General features: G+C 54.1%; 5 protein-coding genes across 5 annotated transcripts; 2 read left to right on the forward strand and 3 right to left on the reverse strand.

Annotated features, from left to right (window-relative positions):
* Window positions 1-1,235: 1,235 nt before the first annotated feature.
* K489DRAFT_300632 (SNF5-domain-containing protein) lies at window positions 1,236-3,518 on the forward strand (the record flags this gene model as incomplete). Its single annotated transcript, XM_033600408.1, has 2 exons — window positions 1,236-2,966; window positions 3,177-3,518. Coding segments are annotated over 2 exons (2,073 nt in total), but the record flags the coding sequence as incomplete, so codon positions are not given.
* Window positions 3,519-5,037: 1,519 nt separating this feature from the next.
* On the reverse strand, window positions 5,038-9,006 carry K489DRAFT_416096 (uncharacterized protein; the record flags this gene model as incomplete). The annotated part of the gene is made up of 6 exons (XM_033608178.1): window positions 5,038-5,468; window positions 5,567-5,804; window positions 5,910-6,395; window positions 6,466-6,812; window positions 6,989-7,082; window positions 7,280-9,006. The coding sequence occupies 6 exons, from the start codon at window positions 9,004-9,006 to the stop codon at window positions 5,268-5,270; spliced, it is 3,093 nt and encodes a 1,030-aa protein (XP_033457732.1). The 3' UTR covers window positions 5,038-5,267.
* Window positions 9,007-9,654: 648 nt separating this feature from the next.
* K489DRAFT_382633 (peptidase M24) lies at window positions 9,655-11,495 on the reverse strand. The gene is made up of 5 exons (XM_033605424.1): window positions 11,215-11,495; window positions 11,131-11,155; window positions 11,013-11,071; window positions 10,045-10,962; window positions 9,655-9,955 (listed from the first exon to the last, which is right to left on the reverse strand). Exons 1-5 carry the CDS (start codon window positions 11,237-11,239, stop codon window positions 9,708-9,710), a joined length of 1,275 nt encoding a protein of 424 aa, XP_033457733.1. The 5' UTR covers window positions 11,240-11,495; the 3' UTR covers window positions 9,655-9,707.
* A 2,038-nt stretch (window positions 11,496-13,533) lies between these two features.
* Window positions 13,534-16,210, forward strand: K489DRAFT_323411 (glycosyltransferase family 20 protein; the record flags this gene model as incomplete). Its single annotated transcript, XM_033601696.1, has 2 exons — window positions 13,534-15,895; window positions 16,002-16,210. The coding sequence occupies 2 exons, from the start codon at window positions 13,534-13,536 to the stop codon at window positions 16,208-16,210; spliced, it is 2,571 nt and encodes an 856-aa protein (XP_033457734.1).
* A 160-nt stretch (window positions 16,211-16,370) lies between these two features.
* On the reverse strand, window positions 16,371-19,154 carry K489DRAFT_40136 (uncharacterized protein). The gene has a single exon (XM_033607021.1). It carries the CDS (start codon window positions 18,998-19,000, stop codon window positions 16,757-16,759), a length of 2,244 nt encoding a protein of 747 aa, XP_033457735.1. The 5' UTR covers window positions 19,001-19,154; the 3' UTR covers window positions 16,371-16,756.
* Window positions 19,155-20,270: the final 1,116 nt, after the last annotated feature.

The following is a 20,270-nucleotide window of genomic DNA, read 5'->3' on the forward strand; positions in this document are numbered from 1 at the left end:
TGTTACGGAGCTCGTTCCCACCTGACGGTTATCGTCTGCAGTACAGTACACTTCGAATGAACACGTCGGGCTGCACACGGGCCTGCTACGGGGCACGTCGCGATGCGGCCACGATACCCTAAGACTGACCGTTACCTACCTACCTGGGTACAGTTTCTTGGTCATTATTCTGTTTTGAGGCACTGACTGCGGCTGAGATTTAGCTTTCGTAGTGTCACAACGCGTCAAACGCCGCGCGCTTTGGATGAGGAGTTGTAGAGTATTAGCTGTCTGCCTCTTGTTGGGAAATGCCTTCTCATGATTCTATGTGGGCGACGAGAGTGCGGCCCTGGAAGAAATGTCTCGGGATTGTCTGAGAGCGCATGGGAATGGCGTTTCGGTAGTGCCAGTCCAGTAGTAAGCACTCCCGCTTCCCGCCCGCCCGCTGGTGTTGACGATGCTTTGCTCTCTCTTTGGACTGTACTGCAGCAGCGTGTGAAGAGAGAAGCGAGTGTTGGTCGTCGCGTGGGAATTCTTTCGCAGCGTCGCGCTTTCAGCCATCCGCCGCCCAATCGATATCATCATTCGTCCATCCATTCGCCCATTCAGAGAAGAGGTATGTATGTCTGCTTTACGTCGCCGTCTGCGTCTCTGCGCCCGCCTCCACCTCACCGTCGCGCCCTTTGCGCTCTCCCCTTCCGCTCCACTACCGTCTCTCCCATCGACCTAGTCCATCCTCACCACCACCCTTCCATCCGGCCTTTGCGCTCGCGCGCCTCAACCACTGCTCCATTGGCGCGCGACGGGCACCCGAACCATGACAGCTCTTCTCCTTCTCCCCTCATCACCTATGGCTTCACCTCGACAGATCCACAATCACCGTCTCTCTTGCGCTTTCGCTCCATACCCTCGTTGGTGAGAGACACGCGTTGACTGACCTACCCATCGCGCCAGCTCTATCTCTCAACCGAATCCATATGGGACGCGATCAGCATTAATCTCGGTCCGCCCGTCATCAAATCCATTGACTCCGACTTCACCATTCTCACGCCTTCATGTCCGTCCCTCAGCTCACCCACGGCCAAGATTGGTCCAATCACAACTTCAATTCAAATTTGCCGGTGGGAGGACACGGCGCCGATAACGATTATCGCGCTGTCGATGGCTCAGATTCCATCCGAGAAGGGAAACAAAAGGCTCGCGAGGCCATGGTCGCGGCAGGCGTAGATCCGGGCGCATCGCCAATCGGACGACAACAATCTTCCACCCCTAATGGCCTCACACCCACCAATGGCCATCCGCCTCTGGGCCGGAAACGATCACGCGATGGGACGCGACTACCATTGAGCCAGGGAAAGACGAGTGATGATGGGACCGGCGCAGCGCAAAGCCCTCACGATGAGGTTCTATTAGATCGCTACATTCAACGCGACCTTTTGGCGGCCGCGGCGGCCAATGATCAGGCGCAAAGGTCGCGGGACTTGCTGCACGCCATGGAACAGCGCAAGGCGGAAGCCGTCATGGAGTTTGAGGAGCGAAGGAGAAACATGCCACAACAACCACCACCTATCATGTACGCGATGAATCGACCACGACCTAACAAGCGGAGACATCCCGAACTTGTGGTGAGGCGCAAGGACAACCTCAAACAAGCCGAATTGCACGAGGAGCTGGTCCCGGTGCGCCTCGACTTGGAATTGGATAAGCTACGGATACGCGACACATTCACCTGGAACCTCCACGAGAAAATCATCTCGCAGGATCAATTCGTGGACTTTCTTTTGGAGGACCTCAAGGTACCGCAGGAATCGCTGGCCGAGGTGGGACGACAGATCCGCGCGGAGATGCAGGAGCAGATCCACAATTATTACCCGCATATCATCGTCGAAGACCAACCGCTCGAGCCGACGCGCCCATATTTCGAGTACAAGGACGATGAAATGCGGATTCAAATCAAGATCAACATCACCATCGGCCGGATCACGCTCATCGATCAATTCGAATGGGATATCAACAATCCGGAAAACTCCCCGGAGGAATTCGCACGGCAGATGGCTGGGGAGAATGCGCTCAGTGGTGAATTTACCACGGCCATTGCGCATTCGATCCGGGAACAGAGCCAACTTTACACCAAGAGCCTCTTCCTCACCAATCATCCCTTTGACGGCCGACCGGTCGAAGATCCTGAACTCAAGGATGGTTTCCTCCCCGCACCATTACACTCCGCCTTCCGACCGTCACAAACCCAAAAGGATTTCCAACCGATCATGTGGGAGATGAGCGAGGCCGAACTGGATCGCATAGAAACGTCCATGCTGCGCGAGCATCGCGCGGCGAAACGTCAGCTCAACCGACGCGGCGGACCGGCTCTCCCTGATCTCAAGGATCGCCAACGGACGATTCGCTCCCTCATCGTACACTCGGTCATCCCTGGGGGTGTCGAGACTTTCGACACGACCGGAATCCTCAAAATTCGGAGGAGTGGTGTCGGACGAGGTCGCGGCCGGGGTGGTCCTCGCACAGAAGGCGCGGAGGGTGATTCCGATGATGTGGACAGCGATGATTCCGGTCCCGACTCACCGGCGCCCTCGGCAGGCATGGCGGGCACTGCACGGACCCGTGGTATGCGTGGCGCCGCGGTGGCTGCGCAGGCTTCCTTGCGAGCTGGCTATGGTCGCTCTCAAACGCCAGATCTGCAAGTGGAGACACCAAGAGGTCCCGGCGGTCGGCGCAGCATGCTCCGCGAGGAGAGTACCGTCGCCGAGGACCGGCCCGGCGACGGCGAGTCACTTGTCGTCAAGCTCAAGATCAACAAGGCACGCTACAAGGCCTGGCTGGATGCACACCGGGCGAAGAAACGCGCCAGCGAATTTCCTCTCTCGGGCTACGCCTCCCAACCTTACCCATCCTCATCCGCTCCGACGTCACATCCTCAATCACACCAGCAACAAAGCGTCGCCACGCCTGCCCGCTCTAATTCCGCCGCTGTAAACACTCCGGTGATGAAATCCCGCACTCTCCCCTCCGCGGCCAACGCACGCACTCCCCAACCTCCGAACAACCGCTCCTCCGTTCCACCTCGTTACGACCCCAACGGCGCCATCGACATTGACGTCTGGCCTGCCGCCGACGACGAAGCAGTACGTACATGACTTTGTTCTTCCATGGAATCAATCCAATGCTAACTCCCCATCCAGCCTCCACCCCCACCCTGGCTCGAAACCGACCTCCAAACCCTCCACGAGCGGTACCTCGACGACGACCTCACAGCACACATGCGCCCTTACCTCGTCGACCCAGCACAACCGACCCGCGCATTGACCGTGCTCCCAGGCACGACCACCCGTCTGGAACCGGGCATGCGCGCACCCCCCTCCCTTTCCCTCCCCGGCGAGACCTGCAAAATCCAATACCAGCCCCGCATCCGCTGCAACGACTGCACCGGCAAGTGGTACAACGTCCGCAGGGGCAAGGTCGTCGAGGACTTCGAGGTCCATCTGAGAAACCGGGGGCACATGGAGAACGTCAAGGCGCGGTTGGCCGCGACGGCCGCGAACCCGGCGGGGGGGAACGCTCGGGCGGTGTAGATTGCGGTTCAGAAGTGGAGGGTCCGCGTGGCCGTGGCGAGCGGGGAAGAGGTGGAGGGAGAATGAAGGGGAGGGAGAGATCGAAAAGGCCCCATGGGAGGGGGGGTCCGTCCCTCTTTCTCGAACGGGAAATCTTCATCGTTACTCGTCGTTCTGCCCCGTTTTTCGTTCTTTCCACTTTCTCGGGCGGGCCAGCGAACCCTTTTTGTGTATATATTCTGTATGACGATTGAATTGCCCGCCGCCGCCGCCCTCTCCCTTCGGGTATTGAAAGTGAGAGCGCAACCAGTGAGCGCACGAAAGATACCGAGAGCGAGAGAGAGAGAGAGAACGTAATTTCTTGACACAGCGTACGGTGGACACCCGGATTCGTCCTTCCAGCACCTTCGTCATCGTCGTCGCCAATCATTATAGTCGCCGGAGAGCCGTTTTCATATCCGAGGGCTCGCTCCTGGGCCTCTTTTGTTGTTGTTTTTGTTTCAAATGGTCGCATCTGCTCTCCGGCAAGCACGGCCGTGGGCGAAGTGGTGAGATGGCGATGTACAGACCGCCACACGCGGGCGGACGGAGAGACGGACCGAGGGCGCGGCAAAAGAAGGGAAGGATCGGCCTGTGGGAAAGGCCCAAACGGTCTTGGACAAGCAGTGTCGGTCCCAGATGACGCTGGGATTACGAGGATGGTGGTGGGAGTCCGAGGGACGAGGAACTAGAACCGAGGACTAGAAAAGAGTAGATAAAAGAGAGCAAGAATAAAAGGAACGGAGAATGGTTTCTGAATGATTTGTATTTCCTTTCCTATCCCCCCCCCCCCCCAAGGCTTACAAAGAATGGCGATGACTATAAGGGCGACGACCCTGCCTCCAATCGAGGTTGGTCACCGTGTGTATGTGTGCGGTATTGTGAAGAAGCGGAACGGCATCGACCCTGGCGCCCAGAATCTGCGTTGATCGGTCATCCTTGCTCGGGGCCGTCCGATCTCGAAAACAATGAAAGAGGGTGGAGGGTGTTCACGCTTGCCCCGTCGCCAACATCTTCCAAGAGGGGATGATGGAAGCGCCAGTGGGGTTGAGATCTGAGGATTTGTGATGTTTCGATGCTGGTGAGGGTTAATGATGATGATGATGATGATGATGACGATGACGATCATGTGACTGATGATGATAGGATGTTGCGGGTGAGCGTGTTGTGAGTGAGAAAGAGGCAAGAGCATCGGGAGCCAGGTTGGAGCATCCAACGTGTGAGTCCCTGGAGCTCGAAGTGACGTGCGTGCAGAAACGGGCCATCCGAGCTGCGGTCGTCTTTGTTATATTCGATGTTACGCGCTGCTTGTACGAGAAAAAAAAGACGCCGTTCGTGAGGATGCCGTAAAAGTGAGAAACAGTGTCCCTGTGCCTCTAATACGATGGTATGATCAACGATGTAAAAGATATCGTGTATTGCTTCGTTATCGGGCCTGGCCGAAGAAGGTCTGGCGTAGGTCTTGTAGAGACAGCGAAGCGCTCGCTCGGCTTGCAAAATGCCTGGTTTCGATCAACAGCAACGCTTCTGATGAGCTGCAGCTGGTGGTGATGATTTAGGAATTGGGAAAGAATGGCTTCAGGCGTGGGCTGTCTGCGAGCCAAGCATCCCACAACAACGGCGCCCGTCGACAGCAGCTCAGCACCATCACAGTAGAGCGTACAACAAAGCCTACAGCTACGCTCATGATAGGCCGCAATTCAATTTCCGACGGATGAGCTCCTGGAGCATCTCGAGCTCCTTGCGTTGGTCAGCGGATAATTGTTCGGCCTTCTTCTCCGACGACGGCGGCGACAATGGGACAGCAGACGTCACAGCCGAGCGAGGCGCTTCTTCATCTACAGCCTTCATCATCTGTGCGATGACCTCGGATGGAGCCTCGGCCTGTTCGCAAAATAAGATTAGTATTGGCTGACGTCATATTGTCATCTGCAGGGCAACGGGGAAAGGGGATGCGAAACCACTTAGCCGGGGAAACGTACGATGAGAGTTCCGACAAGAGTGGTGACCTTGTCGCGACCCAAGTCGAGATCATTCTGCTCACTTGCAAACTGTGCCAGATTGAGTGCCAATTGTTGCTCGATGAAAGGTCGTTTGGCGAAATTGGCCTGTTCAAGCGGACTTGGCGCGTGTTTCGTCGGCGTGGGAGTAGGCGTGGGGCGTTGGCGTCGCCTGTGCCGGTCATGCGCGCTTTGGTCGCGGATGGATTGCACGCGCGTCCTAAGACAAGCCATCGAGTCAGCACACTTTCGTCCATCGCGAGATTGCTGACCGTGTCGCAAAACGGCTCAAGCACCATCTGGGTGATGTTTCGGGAATACTCACGTTTTGACCTTGTCAATGAAATCCAACATGATGCCCTTCGCAGGCAATTTATATACTACCGGCGTGTCTTCGTGCTCGTAGAATTCCGAATCTGAGCTTTCCGATTCATCCTCCAGGATCTCGATGATTCCGTTGTTGCGAAAGCCACGCGTCAGACTCGACTCGACAAGTTTCGCGTTCTTGGGCTTGCGTTGATGGAATTGTCGACGATTTAGCACGGACGCGTCGACCTTGCGCAGCTCCTGGTCGGCGTGCAGTGGGCACATCCAGTCATGGACCTTGCGACCATTCTGACTCACGGCTGGCGGGTTGGCTAACGGCGGATCCAAGCAATCGAGATGCCATGGCTGTGCACAAAAGTCGCAGGTGACAATGGCGTTTTGCCGCCGTGAAGACAGCCCGCAATGATAGCAAAGTATCAGGTTGCCTTTATTGTCGCGTTCTCTCAAGTAGTCTGGTTGCTCATCTCCATAGCCGGGGCGATGCCTGTGAGAAAAGTGAATGTGTTAGAAAATCCTGTTGCCCAGTTCAGCCCCCACAATTTCCCATCACGAACCTAGTGGTTTTCGACAGCGATTCCACGAAATTGCCGTTCTTATCGGCGGCGACTCCCTCGAAATAATCACGCACTTCCAAAGGCAGCGTGAAATTGGTGGGATTCTTCTTCTTCAGTACGCCGAGCAGTGGCGCGAACAGCCCTCGCGTGGGCTTTTCCGGTGAGTCGGCAAACGGTCGCTTGGCCACGATGCAAACAAAACAATACCAAGGCTCATCGAGTTCTTTCGCGTCGTCGCTGATGGGTGGATCGAGGCATGAGAAGTGGAATGAACGGTCGCAGCCGTCGCAGCAAAGGAGATAACCGGTTCCGCCACACGCCGAGCAAAAGTCGTTGTTCTCAGAAGCCTTGTGATGACACGTTAGATCATGTTGTTCAAATTCATCTTGCAGCATGTATGAAGATGGTGGCGACGATGTTCGGAAATGTGGGAGATGCATGTTAATGTGTAAAAGACTGAACGGAAGAACCTCGTATGTGGGAGTTGGGAAGGGGATTTAGCGCGCGTTGTGGCTTGCCTTACCTCTTCATTGTCATCATCCCCGATCGGGCTTCCCTTCTCCGTGGCACCGGCGACAGGTAATCCGCCAAATGCTGATGTCTGTTTTTTCTCTGGTCTAAAGAAATCAGATTGTGTCAGTAATTCCATCACCCTCTCTTCACGTAGTTGGTTCGCACGATCTTCCGGCTTGCCCCGCGCCACGTATTCGGATGTGACAAGCGACGATGGAAACCCGCACACAGTCACGTAGCGAACGCAATCAGAGCAGGCGACGAAGTGTTTATCGGTGGTAGAGGCGGGAAGTGTACTTACGACTTCTTCGTCTTTGCGCGCTTTCCGAGGTTTTTGGGTGGATTTGCCCACTGTGGTGTACTGTGTCCTGAAAGGACTGGCGAAAGGTCAGATAGCGGTGAACCATCAATCATCATGGAAGATGCTCGACTGTTATGGTCAGTTGTATTGTGCGTAGATAGCCCATTAGCTGTCGGGACAGCTTGTGCACTGTGTCGTGTTCGATGCGAGCGCGAGGCAGTCACGGTTGGCTCTCGCGCTGGCCGCAGATTGCTCTCTTCAAAATCATAATCCCGTATCACTGCAGCACCTAATTCGTGCTTAAGGCGTGCGATGCCATCTGCCTGACCGTTTTCGATGGTTCTCTTGTCACTTGGTAGGGCAGGTGGCGCGCTCTCGAGTTTTATCGGCTGTGCTTCAGCCTTGGATTTCTTGCTGCTAGACTTGGGCTGCCCGAGCTCCTCATTGTCTGAAAATGCTTCCGCAGAAGAACGCTTGCCTATCCGTCCTGGTGAACGTAAGCCGGCATCATTCGGCGAAAGAGCATTTTGTGCTTGAAGGTTGACTGTGAGTAAGTTTCGAGTCCGACCTTTGAGCTCATCAGTGCTGCCATTTGCTTTTGATGCAGGCTTTTTGGCAGACTCGGGACGATCCTCGTCAGACGTAAATTGTGTGAGCGAAGAGTCACTGCCAGCACTGCCAGGTCTTTTCTTGGGCGATTCTTTGCGACTTGCGTGGGCTCCATTTTGCGTCTCCGCGTGCTTGGCGGGGTTTCGCACTTTCAGAGAAATCCGGGGCCTGGGCAATGTCGGAGTCTGCGACGCAACCACAGTGGTAGGTTCGCTCGTTCCACTGCTCGTTGTTCGCGTCGCATCTGAGGGTGTTGTGGAATTAACGACAACTTCTGGGATCGGTCGGGAAGGCTTGTGTGATCTGGCACCTTTCGTCTGCTTTTGTATCTTGCGCACGTAGCCCTGGAAAATCTTTCTCTCTTCAGTGGATGCTACTTCAGTCAAGACCTTGCGTAGAAGCTCCTTCAGGTTGTCGTCGGTGTGGCTAAGTTTGTAAATCTCATCCACAGTCACGGCGAGATCAGGCCTGTTCGCGGCATGGGCGCGTTGTTTGGCCGAGTCGATGACTTCCTGTAATTTCTCGGCGCTGTACCAAGCACCTCGAGGTCTGGCAGGCTCGCTCGAGGCAGCCTGCTTTTCGCTCTTTTGGGGCGTGACAACTGCTGCCGATTCTGTTTTCCGAACTGATGGCTTGGTCACCCTTGATCGTGTTTTCCGCTCCCCACGCTTTCCAGACTGCGGTGCATAGTCCTCATCTTTCTCGTCCTCTTTAATCATGATCGGTAGACCCTCTGCATTCTCCATCAGGGGCAACCGCGAAGGTACTGGTGACCCTTCAGGGGTATCCTGAGCTTCGGTGCCCAAATTCGCTGCATTTCGCCCCAGGAGAGACTTGCGAGTACCCTCGCCCTTCACCCGTGCTTTGACCTTCGCGCTCGGCGCCTCGCCAAGAGGCTGCATGTGCTCGAGGACGCCGTAGGGCAGACCGCCATGATCCTGATAACTCGCCTTCGGGGCGGCAAGGGTGGGTTCGACCCATCGGTCCATGAACGTCTTCTCTCGAGCCTTGTCTTTGCTGTTGACTACGGGAGTCGTGTCGCGTACACGACTGGTGTCGAGTCCGCGGCTGTCCGTGGATTCTCGAAGTTTGCGTTTGCTTTCCCGATTCTCCGGCATCCTGTCGCTGCCGCGCCCACTGTGGCAGAAGTTAGCAGACGGTCATTTGATCTTCTCCAGCGCGTCATAATCACCGAGGGCAAAGCTAGATAAATTTTGCGAACAGAGTCGTGCCCGATCGCGTGAGCGATGCGGCAGCGCGCGATATGTTCGGATGGGAAGGTAGCAAAGTGCGGAAGAGAAGCCGACGACTTCCACAGAGCCCGAAGCGGACCGTCCGCTGTGATTACCGGATTTATCAAGATGATTCACACAAACCATGCATGATAGTCCATGAATTTTCCGACCGTGATGTTTACGGTGTATGAGTGGTAAGAGAAGAAGGTGTTCTAGTGAAATCGTATGTAAAGTGGTGAGTGTGATGCACGACGATGGTCACTTCTTTGCGATGTGAATATTTGCTTCAACCTCCTGACCAACGTTCACCGGACCATGGAATGTACGTTTGTCACATAGCGGCCAGATTGCATGTGAATGACAATTATTCAAAGGCTAACGAGAGACATGCTGCGAGGGATCATGATTTGCTACAAATTGTATGCTCCTACAAGCGGAATGCCAGCCGGCGAAACAAATCAACCATCGTGGCCTTCCAGGAAATGCCACGACAAGACAGATATCATGCAGAAGTGAAAGACTTGTACTTCTTCATCCCAATATGCTATTCATCACAGCATCGCAGAAGTTGAAGCCGGGCGATATTACTCGTCGTCTTCATCATCGTCATCGTCCTCGTCATCGTCTTCCTCCTCTGCCTCCTTTGGCGCGGCCTTCTTCGCAGCCTTCTTCTTCTTTTTCTTGTTCTTAGGCTTTGAAGTAGTGGCCTTGGCCAATGGTAATTCCAAAAGCTTCAAGATCTCCTCATCGGTGATCTTCTTGTCCGACTTCCATAACGAAGTGTCAGGAGCTGCTGGGGCTGAGATTTTTTGGACGCCATTCTTGGTGATCGCTATTGCCACAAGTCAGCAAATTTTGTTTTCCCATGCAAAGATGTGTTGGCCGGAAAGATAGGTGTCGACGTGGAGAAATTTCACTTACCAACTGTGGTGAAAAGTCTGCTCACGGGCTGCTCATCGGCAGATCCGATGACCTCGTATTGGCGCACAACACCACCTCGGACACACTCTACGATACCGACTTTACCAGCCCGCTCATCCTCGAGCTGCCGTAAGCTGAAGGGGAAAGTACCAAACTTCTTTTGAATCTCGGACAGAGTGGCGCGAGAGCTGGGTCGCTTGAGACCGTACGTGATGGCGGTTCGTCGATGAAGAGTGGCTCTCTTGGGCAAGGTCTTGACCTTTCCGGTACCGAGACTGACACCGACTTCCACACCCCATACATCGCCCACCTCGGGAAGGCCCTCGCCCTTGACGCCTTCTCCGGGTGCCAAAATAATCTTCTTCTTGCTCTCAATTTCATTCCTCTCGAACAACCAGCAAGTTGTGTTCTCCACCAAGTTGCAGTCGAAGCTCTTCACCACCTTTTCCAGCAGCTGTGTGATCTTAGACTGGCTGTATGGCTTCACCGCTTGCGCCTTCTTCTTCTCCTCGTCTGTTCCCTGAGCCAAAAGACCTGGCGGCAAAAGTAGACGCAACAGAAGCTCATTGGCGTAGTATGTCGCGAGCAAAAGATCTGCCTCTCGTCCGGATAGCGACTTCTCCGAGTCATCCTTGGCGCGGACGACGACTGTGTCACAGACGATGGCGCCAAAGCCATCAATCTGTGCACCCAGCTGGATCTTGACTGCCTCGTTGGCGGACAGCGCAACCTCTGCCTCTTCGGCATCCGAAACCAGCGGAGTGTATGGCGTCACGTAAGTGCTCGGGGAAACGGTACACGGGTGAGAAATGCCCTTGGTGACATTCTTGCCCTTGTAGACCTTTGTGACCTCCTCGGCGAGAAGCTTGTCACCCCTTTGGCATATGTCCAGGATTTTCGCGCCTTCAACACACCATCCTACGGATTGTCAGTCATAGTTGTGTCGCTACGGAAAGCTCCGACCTTACCCGAGACGGTCTCGAGAACCTTTTGCGAGATCTGGGCGGCAGTCTTGTATTTGGTGAGGCTGCAGTCGTTGTCAACAAGGCGGTCAGTGGGGAACAAGGTGGGACAGTTGATGCTCACGTGTCCGGGTTCGCGAGCGTGTAATCTGAGATCAATAGTTAGTCGATGTCAACTGGAGAATAATGCAGAGCTTATTGATCGTACCGGCGGCGGCGGCTTGATCAGCCATGTTGGGCGAGATCAGGTGAATTGATGTGAGGTTATTGTTTCAATTGAGATGCCCACAAGTTTGAGGACTGAGCCAGAAGAGAGAGAGGGAATAATGACGGCAGCAGCAGTTGGTCCCAAGCAGCAGAAAAGTCACGGGTCTGCGGAGTAACGATCCCAGGCGTCGGGGCGAAAATGCAATGTGGATGGCGGGCGTGCATCCAGGCGTGCTGCTTTTGTGTGCGGCCGCCCAGTTGTGGGTGTTTTTGGTGGGGCAGAAACACGAGAGTGATGGGCACGAATAACCAATGGGCCATGACTGACCCCACCACCGTCACTCTGGATGTCATAAATGATAACGAACCAGCACAATGTCAATACGCAGCACTACACACTGGGATCACACTGTTGTTGTCCCATTATCCACCTGCATCTTTCAAAGCGCATACCTGCCTGATACTCTGGTGCAGGTGGACAAGAAAATACTGCATGGCACTGCTTCCATGTCACCGCTCTTTAAGCGACAAGAGCAGGTGGGTTTTACATCCTCCCTGATGATCGTCTCCCCACTGCAAAGGAGTATCAACACACAGCCATCAGATCGGCCTGATTTCTGGCTCTCCTTCCGGCGTAGGCAGGGAGAGAAAATGCCTCAAGATGCAACGATAGGACACGAGACGGCGAATGATCGATGTCTCCGACTACCAATGGATCTTTAAATTTGACGCCTCGAAGTACGCCCCGTGCATCCACGGACACTGTATCCGTGTTTCTGGTCGCGTGTCGTCTAATGGAAAGCGAGGCCTCGGGCTGAGTCCTTGAGCCCGTCGAGTGTCATGGTCTATGATGTGTCACGCGATCGTCGAGAAGTGAGCCAGCATGTACAGTATCCACCAAATTGCGTTCAGATAGCTGATTGGGATCTCGCTGGACTGGCATCTCACCGGGACAGGTACGATCGAGTTCTCCTGATCACCACCGGCTCACGTTTGTGAAGCTCGATCATCCACTTGTTCTGACGGCCGGATTTGTTCAAAATGTGTTATGCGTACACGAATGTTGCGGAAGTGTTCAATGCTGGAGGCCGGGGTGGTCGATTTTGGCTGTCGAGATTTATTATGGATGGGACATCATCGCGCAGGAGCTCTGTCATCGATCAGGTAGGGTAGGCCTCACCACTACCTGCCCCAATGCACGTGCTGCCAAGCTCACCGAAGATGAATTGAGTCCAGTGAAAGTAGACAGCAGTAAAGAACGTGAACAGGTGTATTCCCTGACTTCGCAATATGGAAGCTCGTAACAATGATACAGCCCGTCGCGGGCGGAAGTATTTTCTCGTCGTGTCCCATCAGTGACACTGAACGGACCCACCCGCTCCCGGCCAACGTCAATCGTTTGGCTAGCTGGGCGCTGGTGCGTGCTGGTGCGTGCCTGCGTGTCACTTGCGGCTCGAAATCAGCCTGATGCCCGTGGACTTCATGCCGATTGTCTTGCCCTCTTCCAAAAGCAAGCTCTCTGGGCATCAAGAGGAACGCCTGTATCATGGGTTCTAAGAAATGACTCGGCAACCAGGCGGAAGAACGAAGCTGAGACGTTCTCTGTGACGCTCACCTCGATCGCCCAAAGCCGGATTGGTAACTGGTCGTGAGACCATTCCCACAGCGTCATCGCCAAATTCCTAATAGTCGATCATTTCCTCAACCTCCTCCGATTTCGAAAACCTAAACTGGCCCGACATTTACACAATTGACCGTGTTCTCTGCAGCCCAAACCAAGCAGGCCTTCGCAGACCGAAATCTCCAGCACTTGATCACTCCAATCACTAATTTGTTGGAACATCATAGCCGCGGGACGCTCGGTATTTGACCCGAACCACATTAGCAAAGGACAAGCCACGTGCAAGTCCTGTCGGTCTTCACCATCATTTGCCGGTTTGAGGGCTACGAACCACTGTTACTCTCTTTCCAGCGTCTTCGAGATACTCGCTCCTTGTTTACTCCTTCCCATTGGCCAATGTCATCCCAGGATCAGCTCTCGCCCACTGATGGTGATGATTCAATAAGTGATTCCTCGCCACAAATCATCCCTGTAACCCCGACCATCAGCAATTCCGCCTATGCTGATCCGTCTCCATACTTTCGAACAGTACGCAGCCCTCCCGACTACATTCTGGACAGACTAGAGGCTGGGGCGACTTCTGCATCAACTGGTGCGGCTCGAGAGCTTTTGGCGGCTGTACAGGCCGACGCTCCAATCTCTCCAGCGGACCTGGCCGATAGCGCTCGATCTCCAGCAGGATTGCTACGGCGCCTAAGCATGGCAGATGCATCGAGCAAAGCCGCGGCTGCCGCCAGAGCATCCGACCCACGAACCACCCATCCTTCTCTGAACTTGAGCGGAAATGTGATCAGCGCGGCATTCTGCGTGCCGTTCAAAGTACATTATTGCCCAGATGGCAGCTGGCAGCTTGACTCGCGGCATGGTACTTCCGCCCTGTTCGAGTCGTTGTCCTATCTTTCGTCGGCGGAATCCCCGTGGGTACACACTTTAGTTGGCTGGACAGGCGAGATAGCGAAAGGCCATCGCCAAAAGGAGCCTCCGATCACATGTCAGGAGGATGGAGGCCCTTTCGAGCAAAATCCGAGGTCCACTCATGGTGCTGGCACATACGCGGAAGCAAAATCATCATCCTCGCACGAGCCGTGTCTTCAGATATCCAGCTCAAGTCGAGCGCAGCTTGCCAAAGATTTGACAGCTCAGCACGGAGGTAAAGTTACACCGGTTTGGCTTCCGGATGAGATCACAGACGACGACACTGCTATTCTTCGCGATCAAAGACGATGGCGAAAATATGGCGAGCACGAGCTCTTTACCTTATTCCACTACAAGCAGAACGAGCCGACAGATGGTCGCGCGGTCCGCAAGCAATGGGTTGATTATCACTGTTTAAACAAAGCATTTGCTGATGCCATCGTTGACGCCTACAAACCTGGAGACATTATTCTCATTCATGACTACCAGCTTTTGCTCCTGCCAAGCTTGATAAGACAACGCCTCCCTAATGCCTACATAGGCTTCTTCCTACACATCCCGTTTCCTAGCTCGGAATACTATCGCTGCCTTCCTCGGCGAAAGGAAATTATGGAGGGCGTCCTTGGGTCGAACATGATTGGCTTTCAGGCGTACAGCTACGCTCGTCATTTCTCTTCGTGCTGCTCTCGCATCCTAGGGTTTGACTCGTCTGCAGCAGGCGTGGATGCGTATGGTGCTCACGTACCTGTCGATGTCTTCCCAATCGGAATCAACGTCGATGCTACCATGCAGGCCGCTTTTGGCTCTTCGGGGATCGAGAAAAAGATGGGTATCCTTCGAGACGTCTACGCTGGGAAGAAGATTATTGTCGGACGTGACCGTCTTGACTCGATTCGAGGCGTGGCACAGAAGCTGCAGGCTTTTGAGATCTTCCTTACCCGCTATCCCCATTGGCAGGACAAAGTCGTACTGATTCAAGTGACTAGCCCGACAAGCTTGGAAGAACATGGTGACAAGAACGACAAGATGGCCAACAAAATATCGGAGTTGGTTGCGAGGATCAACGGCAAATTTGGATCCTTGAGCTTCACTCCCGTGCATCACTATCCACAGTATCTGTCGCAAGAAGAGTATTTTGCTCTGCTGAGGGTCGCAGATCTTGGATTGATCACGAGCGTTAGAGACGGAATGAATACAACCGCTCTCGAATATGTTCTCTGCCAGCGAGACAACTTCAGCCCACTCATCATCTCCGAGTTCTCGGGCACCGCTGGAAGCCTTGGCAATGCAATTCACATCAACCCCTGGGATCTTGGAGGCACTGCCGATGCAATCAACTCAGCTCTAATCATGCCTGATGAGGAGAAGCGCGCAAAGCATAGACTTCTCTACCAGCACGTCACCACCAACACCGTCCAGGCATGGACCGACAGCTATCTCAAGCGCCTCCTCACCAACCTCGCCTCTCACGACCAGGCGATAGCGACCCCTGCGCTCGATAGAGTCAAAATGCTCGCGCAATATCGCAATTCTACGCGCCGTCTATTCATGTTCGACTACGATGGCACCCTCACACCGATCGTACGCGATCCACAAGCCGCCATTCCGTCCGACCGAGTCATCCGTACCCTCAAATCTCTCGCCTCGGACCCGCGTAATCAGGTTTGGATCATCAGCGGCCGCGACCAGGCCTTCCTCGACGAATGGATGGGCCATATCTCCGAGCTGGGCCTCTCTGCCGAGCACGGCTCTTTCATGCGCATGCCGAACAGCACCGGCTGGGAGAACTTGACCGCCACTCTCGACATGTCCTGGCAAGACGAGGTCCTGCGCATCTACGACTTCTATACAGCACGCACGCCCGGCAGCTTCGTCGAGCGCAAAAAGATTGCGCTGACCTTGCACTACCGCCGTGCGGACCCTGAATACGGCGTGTATATGGCCCGTCAATGCCAAAAGCACCTCGAGAACACCGTCGTCAAGCAGTGGGATGTCGAAGTGATGACAGGAAAAGCGAACTTGGAAGTCCGCCCGCGCTTCGTCAACAAAGGCGAGATTGCGAAGCGGCTGGTGGCGGAATACGGCGAAGGGCACGGCAAAGCCCCTGATTTCGTCCTCTGTCTGGGTGACGATTTCACGGACGAAGGTATGTCCCCCCTTCTCCTCTGCGAAAGTGCCGATCTGGCGATTCTCTCTTATCCTGCTCTTGTCTTCTCTGAAAGTCCACATGACTGACTCATCCTATCACATAGACATGTTCCGCACCCTCCGCCACTCCCAACTCCCCGAAGATCACCGCTACGCCGTCACCGTCGGCGCCAAGACCAAGCAGACGCTCGCCTCCTGGCATCTCCTAGAGCCCGCCGATGTCATCTCCGCCATCGCGCTACTGAACGGGAACAAAGAGGGTGTCAACGCCGCGGTGGCAGCACAGGTGGATAGCGAGCAACAGCGACGTTGAAAGCTCGTTGGCAGTGCAGCCATGGCGCGGCTAGGGAATTGGGTTCTGAACCGTAGCATCCTCGAGCGTGTATTGCACCTGGGCGAGATTCCTATACATGGATCGCGTAGGACAGTGCGAGCGGCGACGCTGTCCCAGCTTCCTATCATTCACTGATTCAGGGCATCGGTGCGTTGTCTGTTCCTATCACGATGCATGCATTGGCGGCGATCGGGCCTGTCATGGCGTCAACCCCAAACAAACGGTAGCAAGTGAACCTAAGCACTCTCACGATGCGAAAAGAAGCCACACATTCCAACCCAAATGCGGCTCGTGGCCTTAGGTTCGCATGATCCTCGCCTTTGATGAATTCCGAGGTGAATTGCAGCAGTAGACTTTGTAGACGATGACAATATAAAAGTGGAAGGAGAGTGTGCTCTATTTTGACATGGCAAAAATGAAGCGAATTCCCCAAAAGCAACCCTCGTCCGTTCCCCGTTGTCTCAACCCGTAATCAAGATGTGGGCATGAGAGTAAATCTCCCGTGCGAGACCTGTCTTCCGAAGACTACTCTGGGGGCGGAGTCGCCTTGTCCTCGCTCGACTCGGATGCATTATTGTGATCTTCTGCCTCGTCTTTGTCAAACTCGTCGAATTCCGGCCCGGCGAGCAGGTCGAAGCGCGAAGCGTCGACGAGCGGGGCAGGTTTCGAGACAGGACTGGCGGGGGCTACCTCTTCTACATCAGGTGTGGGCTGGGTTTCTCGAGGCTGCGCATCGTTGGCGGTGGGCGACGAGGTCGCAGCATCCGGTGTGGTTTCCGGTGCCGCCGCTGCTGGGGTACTCAGCACTTTTTTCCCGTAGGCTTCGGCTCGCGCCCGCTGCGCTTGCACGCGTTCGTGGTAATTTCCGATCATCGGGAGCAGCAGCGAAGTGATGGGTTGCGGCTCGTGGTATACGTCGACTTCGTCGATTTTGCTCACAGTTGGGTGACTGCCGGCGGCCTTGTCCAGTGTAATCATTGATTTGATGAGGCGGAAGGCTTCGAGGCGTGCGGTTTTCTTGATATACACAAACGCGTAGGCTTTAGCGCCCAGGTCATTCTTTGGGTTGGCCGGGTCGATGATGGAGGGATTGTCGGTTAGGAGGGGCTCGAGGTCGTGGAGGCCGGTCTCGGGGTCGCGAGGCTTGAGAATGTTCTCGTTTTTTAATTCCTTGTGGCTATCGGCTGGCCCGTCCGGCCATCGTCGCGTATCGGCCATCGGCCCGATCGCAAGTCGCGTGCTCCTCTGCTCGATGGCTCCGAGGAACCATATCGCCTTGGTCAAGGGATGACACTCGCAGTATTTAGTGTATGATGCCTGCCGTTTGTGCCTGTATGCGAAGTCCAACAAGCAAGCGGTCATGCAGAAAAGGCCGTAAGAGCCCAGGCCTCCATGATAGACCTCTGCGAGGGATCTCGAGCCCAGCATAATTCGAAGAACTAAGTAGACGGATCGTAGGCGGTCAATTCGGGCAAGCAGGAGCGCTGTTGTGCGCTGTTGTTCCCTGGTCGAAGGGGACCAGCTCACTTGAATGTCGATTCCAGACTCGAGGTGCTGGCAATTGATGATGGGATGTCTCATGTCTTTCCGAAATGAGACAAGACCATATTTGCCGCTCGAGTCCAATGCTCTTGCAATCTTCTCCACATCCTGTCTAGTTCGAGTTAATAAAGGCAGCTGCGATTCGACGTCGGCTTTTGCGAACGCGCGAAAATCCAGGTCTGAGGTGGGCAGTGCAAGGCCTGTCACTTCGGAGCCAAACAGTTCAATTCCATAAGTACCATGCGTACTCCCGACAGCAGTGAATGATGCCATGAACTCCTTGGTCACTGCTGCGCGTGCCGCAGCTTCAGCATCTGAGAGTTTCAAGTACTCCTCTAAACGGCGAAGTTCTTCGTCCAGCAATTGCTTGCCTGTAAGTCCATTGTGGTCTTCCACGGCCCACGGCATTGGTGATGAAGGTGTGAGCTGAGTTGGAAGGAGCTCGATTGGTCGCCCTCTATATCGAAGGTAAGAAGCCAGTGAATGGAAATCCAAGGCCTCGAACTCATCATCCGGACAATCTCGTAGCTGATTGACTGCGTTTCTCACACTCATCAAATGTTTTCTGATTTCGACGCTGTCTGGGATCGGATTCATGTTGTTACGCAAATCATGCCTGGACTTGCCTTTGTCCAATTGTGCGCGCTTTTCCATCATCTCATGTTTGTCCTCTCGCATCTGCCACAGAGATGCGTAGATATCCGAATATGGAGATATCCCGAATACAGGCTTGCTTCTAGAAGACTCCCGACGTGGTCCCTCTGGAACGTCGCGCTTGTTTAGATTCGGGACACGCAAGATCTTTATCTGTCGGTCGTCACGATTCGGGACACGTAAGATCTTTATCTGTCGGTTGTTTCCGTGCCTGATTATGTTGATCTTGGTCTCTTGATGCGTTTGGGTGGGCTCTGGTGATTTACGCATAGTCGAGGCATGGTATGTTCGGCGGTCAAGACGATTCCGATCATGAGCTACAACGAAACGCATGGCCAGGCATGATGCAACGATTGCGTGCAGGGCCTGCTCGCTGTCGAAGGCATTGGGCGCTTCGCAGGCTCCGCGTAAAACTCGCCGGGTGCTCCACATGAAGACCGCAGGCTTTGGTGATCGCACATGTGATATATGAGTCTCGGTCGATGGTGGATAGACCTCGGAAGTCGTTTGATCGTGACTGACGATGCTGCTCGAACTCAATACAAACGGGCCTTGGAAGCTCTGCTGTATCATTGCTGTAACGCGGGCCACGTGAGCGCGGAACACACGGGGGCGCGGAACGCGACTTCTGAGGATATCGACACGTCAACTTCAACACGCGATGGCACCACCGAAACGCGTGCAATCAAGTCCAAATGAAGGAAGCATATTGCTTGCTATATCGGCTATTAGATCAGGCGAAATCAGTTCCATGAGTGCTGCAGCGAAAGCATTCAATGTCTCTAAAACAACACTTCATCGTAGACTTCAAGGAACCCCTTCACGAGAAGATTATATACCACAGAACATGAAGCTCAGCCTAATAGAAGAAGAGGCCCTTCTCCAAGGTATATTGAAGCTAGATTCTCAAGGATTGTCCCCAACTGCAAGCCTAGTACAATCAATGGCCAATGCCATCTGCCAAGCTAAAGGAATTTCACCAGTTGGCCGCAACTGGACCTACACATTTATTAAGCGTACTCCTATCTTGACAATCAAACTAGGAAGGACTTACGAGTGTCAAAGAAGATTGTGTGAGACTCCGGAAGTCATTGAAAGCTGGTTCGCCCTCGTACGCAACATAATCAACAAGCATGGCATCTTGCCTGGAGACATGTACAACTTCGATGAGACTGGCTTTCAACTAGGACAAATATCTACCTCCAAAGTAGTCACTTCTGTTGAGAAGCAAGGCCGGCCAAAGCGGATCAAACCTACAGGCATTGAATGGGTCACAGTGATCCAAGGAGCTTGTGCAGACGGATCAGCTATACCGCCATTTATTATCTTCAAAGGCAGAGAAGTCAACTATGGATGGCTTGATGAAGGCTTGCCTGCAACATGGATGTTCACAGCGAGTCCAAAAGGCTGGACAAGCGACCAAATTGGACTGCAATGGATCCACCACTTCGCTAAACACACAAAGTCGAAGACAATTGGCAGCAAGCGGCTGCTGATTTTAGACAACCATGGGAGCCACACGACACCAGAGTTTACTTCTTTTTGTGAAGATAACAACATTGTCCTTTTGTGGATGCCGCCTCATACGTCGCATATGCTGCAGCCGCTTGATGTTGGTTGTTTCGGCCCTTTGAAACAAGCCTTCTCAAAACGGACTCAAGGCTTGATTCGCAATCATATCTTCCATATCGATAAGAGCACCTTCATAGCAACGCTCTACGCAGCACATATCGATGCGATAACATCGAACAACATCCGAGCAGGCTTTAGGGGCTCTGGTTTGCACCCCTTCGACCCTAGTGTTGTGTTGTCCACGTTAGACCCGACATTTTCATCACCTTCG

This window comes from Dissoconium aciculare (assembly GCF_010015565.1).
Source record: "Dissoconium aciculare CBS 342.82 unplaced genomic scaffold K489scaffold_10, whole genome shotgun sequence".
Taxonomy (NCBI): domain Eukaryota; kingdom Fungi; phylum Ascomycota; class Dothideomycetes; order Mycosphaerellales; family Dissoconiaceae; genus Dissoconium; species Dissoconium aciculare.